At 35.2% G+C, this 9,728-nt stretch overlaps 2 protein-coding genes and 1 long non-coding RNA gene across 3 annotated transcripts in view; 2 read left to right on the top strand and 1 right to left on the bottom strand.

Moving 5' to 3' along the window:
* The window catches only part of LOC112212106, a 29,611-nt gene that overhangs the window by 10,062 nt on the left and 9,821 nt on the right, over window positions 1–9,728 (top strand). The window contains exon 2 of the long non-coding RNA XR_002945904.2: window positions 1,675–1,681. This is a non-coding gene — a long non-coding RNA (uncharacterized LOC112212106). The remainder of the gene's footprint in view (window positions 1–1,674; window positions 1,682–9,728) is intronic.
* Window positions 239–4,205, bottom strand: LOC100748991. The gene is made up of 7 exons (XM_024364799.2): window positions 3,527–4,205; window positions 2,511–3,256; window positions 2,109–2,405; window positions 1,655–2,024; window positions 1,252–1,570; window positions 1,009–1,181; window positions 239–477 (listed from the first exon to the last, which is right to left on the bottom strand). The coding sequence occupies exons 1-7, from the start codon at window positions 3,749–3,751 to the stop codon at window positions 436–438; spliced, it is 2,172 nt and encodes a 723-aa protein (XP_024220567.1). The 5' UTR covers window positions 3,752–4,205; the 3' UTR covers window positions 239–435.
* LOC100746007 (calreticulin) lies at window positions 5,129–9,565 on the top strand. Its single transcript, XM_003486315.4, has 8 exons — window positions 5,129–5,277; window positions 6,917–7,021; window positions 7,134–7,337; window positions 7,683–7,834; window positions 8,094–8,360; window positions 8,437–8,673; window positions 8,853–8,996; window positions 9,188–9,565. Exons 1-8 carry the CDS (start codon window positions 5,193–5,195, stop codon window positions 9,203–9,205), a joined length of 1,212 nt encoding a protein of 403 aa, XP_003486363.1. The 5' UTR covers window positions 5,129–5,192; the 3' UTR covers window positions 9,206–9,565.

The following is a 9,728-nucleotide window of genomic DNA, read 5'->3' as shown; positions in this document are numbered from 1 at the left end:
CTTTTTTCCTCGATCAGCTTTATTACACAAAATACAGAATAGAACTAAAGTAAAATAGTTTGTAGTTAAATAACTTTGTATAAACTATTGTGAATCACTTCTAGCGCAAGAATCAAATTCAAATATAATTTCATTGTTAATTTGAAACTTTCTTTGAGTCGGCCCTTGTACTCCCAATTGTAATTATCCATTAAATTGCATTGGAATCGCCTAAGCTAAAGTAACAATGAACATGGGATCACTTCCAAGACAAATTTATTTCACAAAACTGGTACAATAATACGAAGCAAAAGTCGACGCACAACCATCACAGAGGAAGTATAATACACAGTACACAATACTGCGCGGAACAACACCGTTCACTCTGGCACGGTAGAAAAATCACGTTGCACGTGCCTGGTCGGTTCTTGTCATGAGGTTCGTAGAAACGACCGGTCACCTGCTCTTAATCGTTGCTCTCTGTAACTGGCGAATCGTCTGAAACAGGATTATTTCGTTAAAACTTTCGAATGTGGATGTCGTCGACCGAAAAACTTCCTCCGGCAAAGGGGAATCCCGTTTGGCTTGTTTCCTCGTAAGCCATTTCTATTGTCTTTCCATTGTTTTCTACGCGTTTGTACTTCCTACCGGTCGATACTGTCTTTCTTACTATTTTTTGTTGTACTACACAATGGTGCGCCGTGAAAAATTGTTATGTAAACGTGTACTTATTTTAGATTAGGAATGTAATAGTAACTTTGGAAAAATTTGATGAGAAATGGCTACTATTCAGTTTTAATTGTAAATAATGTTTATTTAGATTAGAAATTTACCAGAAAAGTTATGTAATTTTTCTTAGACCGATTTCTACTAAAATAATATGGTTTTTGTGAGGAGGATTTAACGCAATGGTATTGTATATTTTAATTTTATGGTGAATAATAGATTTTGTGTAGAGATTACACGTATTGGTACTTCGGAATTTTTCTCTTTTTTATATAGGCAAAGAAATATAAATGAAACATATACCCTCTTTGCATCCTCCAGGCTGGCAGGAATATATTTTGAGTTCACTGTCTGTGCTAAACTACTGTAATCCCTGTAAAGAATGTATTGATCCTTCAGGCACTGCTTTATCATTAGTATTCTTTTCTGTAATTCGGCAAGCCCACCTTTGGCTTTAAATATTGAATCCTCCTCATCTGTTATTACGAAAAAAAGATACATGAATTAAGGGAAATAGAAATGGATGAATTAAAAGAAATAATCTACCAGGCTTTACAAATGCTGCGATTTTTGGAAATTCAAGAGGTTTGAAGACGGATAATTTAGACGACGTCATGCCTGGACCAAATTCTAATCGCGTGCCTTCCAGCTCCAGCAAGTAATTACGGATGTCCTCGCGTTCTTGTTGCAGTCTGAGTATTGCTGCGTGCTTCCGCAGATTATGCATTTGTCTGCATTCGAATCTCGAGTGCTTTCCCTCTACTTTGTTACAATTCGGTGATTTTCGATTTTTCGATGACCTCGAAACTTTCTTACACTTAGTCTTCTTCTGTTTAACTCTTTGATCACAATTAGTCTCCTTGCCCTATAAAGATTCACAATTTTTTACATGTTAAAGAAATATTAAAAGTACGAAATTGTCCAAAAATTTCTTCTCTAAAATATTTACCATCTTAGATTTTTCTAGAGATGAAGCGTCACTGTCATAATCTACAGCATCTACAACTGGAAGCTTCGCTATAGTTCCACAATTTTTACAAGGTCTAGGTTTATTTAGGCTACTTAAAGCTTCTACTGGGGTTTGAACCCTACTTCTCCTAACTATGGCATTAATTGCATCTTTATTCAATTTTCTTAAAGTACAGGTAACATCAGACTGTTTTGGAGTCTCTCTTAGAAGTTTCTCTTCACTGAAATTCGTTTTCGAACTGCCATCTTCTATCTTAGTTCCTGACCTTCCAGTTTCTATTCTGTTAATAAATTCTCCTCTGCCGTACTCGGTCGGTAAGGAAGTTTCCTTCGGATCCTTTTCACTTTTTCTAAAACAATACAGGAGATACACACGGTAAAGTAATTTATTTCTTCAATTATAGGGGATCGAAGATAACAGAATTGCTTCTTACGTGGATGTCATGGACTCTTGGCTGTTTTCCTTACGTTCTGTTAATCTTTCGTGTTCAGAAGTCGAGTCAGTTTTCTCCTCTATGTTTTCATTGGGCAACTTCCGGTACTTTTTTCGACGAACGTGCCTCCGCGTTGGAGTTACTTGTTTAGGTAGCTTCAGAAGATTGATCGGCCCTGCTTCCTCCATGTTCTCCGTTCTCTTCACGTAATTCGATAATTCCTCGTCGAGACCAATATCACACTCGCTGGTACTGTGCATTATTTTTGGCGCGATCAACTCCACGATTTCTTTGTCTCTGAGAAATGAACATAATTCTAAATATTATAATGTACCTTCGACTCAAGATATTTTCTAAAAAGAAAAATATTAAAAAAAACACAGGAATCTCTATTTTAATAACCTGTCTTCGTCGACCACCGTCTTCTGAACATTCTCTGTCTGCCTGTGTGGAGTAATCTTAATATGTTTCACCCCAGAAATTACAGTATCCTCTACCGAGCTCTTCTCCAGCTTCTGTTCGACAGAACTGGATGATTCAATGGAACTAGAAGCTTCTTCGAAAGTGTCATCTTCGTATCTAGTCTTCTGTTCTTCTTTGAAGGAAATCTTCTCCATGGAAATGTCCTTGTTCATCGTGTTTGATTGTTCAGAGGTGATTTCGCTTTTTTCTTCGATTAGCCTGATAACTTCTTCTATCGTCGTTTCTTTATTATCGCTATTCGATAACGGGACATTGTCCTCAGCCATCGTCACTTCTGGTTCGTACGATTTTTCATCGCTTTTTTTAGAGGAAGTCTCGTTCACGGATTTAACTGCTTCTGAAATTGTTTCAGAAACATCTGAACGCCTGGAAAACGCTGTAGCGATAGAAGAATTATCATTGTTCCTTGGGGAACCTCGAGATCCTATCGTGGGAATTTTAACCTTATCTTTGGAATTCGTATCCAGGTTTGAGAGACTCTCAGGAAATTCTTTCAACCTTGAACCTTTACTTTCTTCTTCTATCTCAATACTTTCGATTATGGATCTCATTTTAGGGGATGTCTTTGAAGACTTATTCAAGGTCACACTGTCACTGATTGAGGATTCATCATCTTTTATGTTGTTGAATGGAATCTTAATCTCCATCTTGGATTTAGAAAATGCCTAAATAAGCATTGAATATAGTTAAATAAAATAAATTTTCCAATTCGTCAAGAATAAAACATTATTAAAGATTAATTTACAAAAGTATCGATTCGAAAAAAATATAGATGTGATATCAATAATATAAAAAATAATTCTCTTTCCTTATAAATACCTCCTATCATAATAAATGATAATAAATATGATATAAATATCATATAAATATCATAATAAATGATCTTGAAATCTTGCGCAAGTTATTTAAAATTATTCAGCAAAACTGGTCAATACCTTGGATCTAAATTCCGTCTCTGCATTAGGTGTTGATACAGCTGAACTATCTTCTTTGTCATTTAAGATCTTAGATTTGACTTGCAAACTTCTAGATGGACTTTCCAGAGAACTTTCAGTGCTGACGTTACTCTGAACTCTCGTGCCCTCGTTACGTTTTATATTATACTTCTTGTCTATCTCCTTCAACCTCAACAGAGCAGCTGTTGCCTTCGAGTGCAACATTTTTCCCTTTTTTTAATTTTTTCTGTTTTCTTGCAGGTCCACCGACTTCTCTGATCTGATTGGACCTCACTGGCTTTACTTGTAGATTTTGTGGCAGTTCGACCAAAGCGAAGTGCGCCTGCTACAAGCCGTTACCAAGGAAACAAATCGGTATACAATATGTTCTGAAACCCGATACATCGTTCGGAGCTGTTCCTCCAGGTGATAAGTGGTTGCATCAGAATCAGGATCAGAATCTCTATTCGACCAGTTGGTTTATCGTGACACCTGTAAATCGTTAAAATTTCTACATGGACAAATAGAAACATAGAATAAAACGTGAGGGAAGGCTGTGTCTGTTTTATCGACGACTTCATGTTTACTGTGTAAATATGCCGGTCAAGTTTCATTGTCAGACCTACATTTGCTAGCGATTACATAATTTTCCGATCGAGAGTGTGCATGATAAGCGGTTATTCGTTATCTATCTACTGTTGTATTTTACAGCTTAATACAGCAAATTTTTAACAATACTATGGAATTCTTTTGATTTAATCATCAACATAAAGCTCTAAAAGAACAATTAACATTGATTAATAGTAATGAAAATTCCATACGTGTAGTAATCTTTATTTAAAATTTTTCAATCTTTAATACAATTATTCATTAATTTCGTTAATGTTATAATAATTGTAAGAGAAATTTGGCCCATTTTTTAGAAACATCCAGACAGACCTATAAAGGGCCCTATAGTACCACAATGTACCATGTGGAGTTGACTAAATGACTCTTGCATGTCACTTTGAGGATGGGCGCACCAGCCCCCAAGAAGTTTGCCCAGACAGCACTCTCGCGAAAGATCTTTTTTGATGACGAGGCCAATTTTCACCTGCCCTTGTAAAACGACGAAACACTTTCCCCAATCAGCTTTTCATTGTCAAGCCTGTGACACCTTTTTGCCTATAAAGGCTATGTTATATGAATCTCTTACATAATTTTAATCTATACCTATATTCTGGTTTATTAATCATGACAAAATCAAAAAACAATCCAATGTTGTATACATATATTTAAAACAAATGTATCAAAAGAAATTCATGAAAGTCAGTCCTATTTGAATATTGCTTCAAATAATGGCCATCAGCAGGTCGACCAATAAGAACGTTTCACTGAATCATTATCCCATATCCTCTACTATATCGACAATAGATAAAATGAGGTAATCAGTGACGTGAAGTATGTGCGTGCGGCATGACTATAAACTGCCACGGCGCGGCGCCTTGTTGGTTGAGCGTGGTCAGCTTTGATTGGTGCTCGCGTTTCAGCCAATCAGCATCCTCCATCTGTCTACCCCAACAGCCGCTAACTCACCAACCACGTCCACGATTCGAGCATTATCGGCTAGTTCGTCGTAGAGTAAGCATCCTCGTCGACCGGACTTTCGTTGTCCCGGCGTCTGAAAATGCGATTCTTCAGCTCAATTTTCCTTCTGTTGGCGGTTACGATCGTCACCGCGGAAGTCTACTTTGAGGAAAAGTTCCTCGACGGTGAGTAAACACGCATCCAGACATTTTCCGTCGTAATTTCATTCTTATTCTGTAACTCCATTTCGAAATGCAACTACCCAAACCAAAGATAATCTAGAACAATTAACGGAACTTCCCTACGTGTTTTCATAGGAAAAAACCACACCCATGTCTTTAATTAAGATAGTTGTGTAGTAGAGTGGAAAATTGATTTATCGGGGAGTACTTTCCAGAAAGATCTGCTAATAGATTCCAAGAGAGACCGAGCGGTGTATTTCTCCTTGGTAACCACACGCCCTTACCTCGATCGTTTCCGCAATACCGTGCTCTCTATATGTGCACACGGATTTCTACATAATTAATGCTAGATTTCATGATCAAGCGCCGTAGAATTGTTTACGATACCATATGCCACAGAGGAAAATCAAAGTCGCCGTAAACGTGGCATGAGAACCGTCTCGTGGCGAGGGCTATAAGCATACGTTGCATTTCGCCGACATGACGCGCAATCGATTGGTTGATCTGCGTTGAACGCTGAGAGCGATGCAATTATACAGGGTGTCCCAATAATTGTGATACGACCGACAAGAGGGTGATTCTATATAAAAAAAATATATCTAAAATATACAATAATTAAAAGTTTTCATACAGAGCTTTGTTCTTAATGAAAACGAATTTGAAAATATATTTTATATGTGTGAACTTAATTACCGATTGGATATGAATAAACAATCTATAGAATGTTTATTCTACATGTAATTTAAGTAAACAAGATGTAGAATTTTCAATTTTAGACCATTCAGTTTATGATTTTCAAGAAAATGTAGTTTGAACACGTTAATTAAATCCGGTACGTATTTAATAAATTTTTAAACTTAATTTCCTCGGAAACGGAACATCTTATAAAAAGATTTTATTTTGTAGTTTCGACTTATTTTCACATGTAGATTAACCTCCTGTTGATTATTCAATTCTGTCCAGTTCGGAATTAATCAAGTTCGGGTATATTTCACAAATTTTCAAATCCCATTTTCTCGAAAACGTAGCGTCCCATGACAAAATCGTATTCTATATTTTCGACTTACTTTTTCAAGAATAGAATCGTCCATTTCTCAATTGTGCCATGATTACTAGGTATTCTGTATATATTTATTGAGTTTGATTCGATCTTTAAATTGATTTCGTTGTAACATTATTTGTATGTATGATAATCAATATAGATATCGATTCTGTTCAAATACGACTAATAACTTTCAGATTACTATCTCTGGCGAAAGATAGTCGATTAAATTCGATGATATGAATTTGATAAAAATATTAAGATTTTCGAAATTGTTATTTATGTAATTATTAGATTTTGTTGCATAATAAATGATGCTTTTTCATGAGATCTTGTTTTAGATATTTAAAAATATAGAATATCTGATAATTGCTTTTGTTTGCAAATTATTTATTATGCAACAATTTATTCTTTATATAACATCTTGTGCTACAAAAATCTTAATGTTTTTATTCTAGAAAATTTCTTGCTGTAGATTGTTAAATTTGTACTTCATATTTCTTACATTAAAATCATGTAATCAAGGATTTATTTTGTTATAATAAGATTTTTAAAATCATTAGCATCAAATTAGTATTTTCATGAATAAATTTTTTACAGATTCCTGGGAAAAGAATTGGGTATATTCTGAACATCCTGGAAAGGAATTTGGAAAGTTTGTTTTAAGCCATGGAAAATTTTGGAATAATCCAGAAAATGATAAAGGTAAAGAAATTTTTGTATCTTATAGAGCATTTATATGAATTAAAAAACATGATTCTCTATATGTACGATTTAATAAAACAACTGATACAATAATTTCTCTTATTTGCAACAGGTATCCAAACATCTCAAGATGCCAGATTCTATGCCCTGAGCACGAAATTCAAACCATTCAGCAATAAAGACAAAACACTTGTTATTCAATTTACTGTTAAGCATGAACAAAATATCGATTGCGGCGGTGGATACGTAAAAGTATTTGATTGCTCGTTGGACCAAAAAGATATGCATGGTGAAAGTCCATATCAGATCATGTTTGGTAAGAATCTTTAACTATTTTAAAGAGATTTGAATAAGAAACCGAGCCTAGAGTCACTGGTTATGCCCTGTGGCATGCTGGTGCTAATGGATCTCGGAGAGCAAATTCTTACTTATGCCCTGAATATAGTAACCATACATATTTCAGGTACCTTTAAAGATACATTAACCATTTCATTAATTAAAGATGATTGATAAAACAATAAAATGTTAGATCTAGCGAATATTAAAAACGCTTATTAGGGTTACTTTCTCTCTTTGTTACAAAAATACATAATATGTATTATATGTATTTGGCAGGAATCCAATGAACATGATCATTGCTAAATGTGATGCTTCTTCACAGGACCTGATATTTGTGGACCGGGAACAAAGAAAGTTCATGTGATCTTCAGCTACAAGGGCAAAAATCTTCTGATTAACAAAGATATCCGCTGCAAGGACGATATATATACCAACTTGTATACTCTGATCGTTAAGCCTGACAACACATACAAAGTAAGGGAGTATAACTATAACATTAAGTTGTAGAAATATATATCGAGCCTAGAGTCACATGTTCTCATTGATTTACTGTGGAGAATAGGTGCTAGAGGATCTCGAAGAGCAATGATTATCTTGTTCGTAAAGTGTATATAAGTTAAGTTACTTATTTACGATAGTAGCAAAGAACGACATTTTCTGTGATTCATATATACGTATTTGTTGAAAAATGGTTAACTTTCCTTTTATTTAAATGTTTGTATTTGTTTCGTAGGTTTTAATCAACAATGAGGAGGTTGAATCGGGAGAATTGGAAGCAGATTGGGACTTCCTTCCACCGAAGAAGATCAGAGATCCGTCCCAGAGCAAACCTGAAGATTGGGATGACAATGCTACCATTCCTGACCCAGATGACCAAAAACCAGAGGACTGGGACAAACCCGAGCACATTCCTGATCCCGAGGCCACCAAACCCGAAGATTGGGATGATGAAATGGATGGAGAATGGGAAGCTCCAATGATTGATAATCCCGAATATAAGGTTAGTTGTACAAAATTATGTCTAAATAAATTAAATTCAGATTTATATTCACATAAATTAATTTCTCTGTATTTAGGGTGAATGGAAACCGAAACAAATTGATAATCCTAACTACAAAGGACCCTGGATCCACCCAGAGATTGACAATCCCGAATACACTCCTGACCCAGAATTGTACAAGAGGGACGAAATTTGCGCTATCGGTTTCGATCTCTGGCAAGTAAAATCTGGTACAATATTCGATAATGTCCTGATTACGGATGATCTTGAGGTCGCTCGTAAATTTGGGGAAGAAGTTTGGAAACCCACTATTGTAAGTATTAAAAAAAATTATATATAATTATTGGCAGAAATAATGATGTTAGAAGCGTTGCTGATTCTAATGAGCGATAAAAAAGCTGGAATTCCTCGTTGCTGAAGTTACATAATTATTATTAGGATTTTAAGTATCAGGTTACATAAATTTATTTGGCGATCATTTGCACGTTGTAGGAGGGTGAGAAAAAGATGAAAGAGGCTCAAGATGAGGAGGAAAGAAAACAGAGACAAAAGGAGACTAAAGAAAATGAAGATAATAAAGATGATGATGAGGATGAAGATGCGGATGAAGAGGACAATAATGTCCCTGATACTGAAGTAAGCTTCATTTAAAAAACATTAAAAACTGTTTCTTCTATTTAATTCTCATGATGATTCTATTTAGCTCTGATTTAAATTGATTGATAAAATGGCTGGAATTCTTCGTTGCTGAAAATGAGATGAAACAATTTCCACCATCTTAACATTTAACGCCGTATTACTAAAATTTGTCTTTCCATATTTTTCAGGAGCATGATGAATTGTAAATAATGTGTTGTGATGGACACGAACACAGACTGTATTCCAGGAGCTGTGTGGCCGCGACACGCACTAACTTTCCATAAGAACACATAAAAATCATAGCGATAAAAAAGAAAAACTAACCATTGCCATAAAATGAATCAGATCCCTTTCGATCGAATGAAATTCTACGGGGAAAAAGAAATATTTATTAAATTCGTGGACAATTTGAGTCAGTGTACCCATAAGAGTTCTCTCATTTTTTTCTAAAGAAACATGGCCTCATCTTCGTAACCTGAATTTTCAAACCTAGTCTTCAATCGTTCGGTCGTGTTCCATGAAATTCATCGATGTGAGGTTATTGTCCTGAACGTTGAGTGTCAAAAAAAAGAAATCAAAGTGCTCATTATGTGCTACCAGAATACATATGGTGTATATATATATATATATATCATATAGAGTCATCTTGCCCCGTGTCCTCCCCTCCCTATGGCACAGTTCCATGAAAGACTCTAAGTTGTTCCGTTTTTGTTTGTCAAGTGTTTTTAT

Source organism: Bombus impatiens, unplaced genomic scaffold (assembly GCF_000188095.3).
Source record: "Bombus impatiens unplaced genomic scaffold, BIMP_2.2 scf_0107, whole genome shotgun sequence".
Classification (NCBI taxonomy): Eukaryota; Metazoa; Arthropoda; class Insecta; order Hymenoptera; family Apidae; genus Bombus; species Bombus impatiens.
This window is presented reverse-complemented; position numbering and strand designations above follow the sequence as displayed.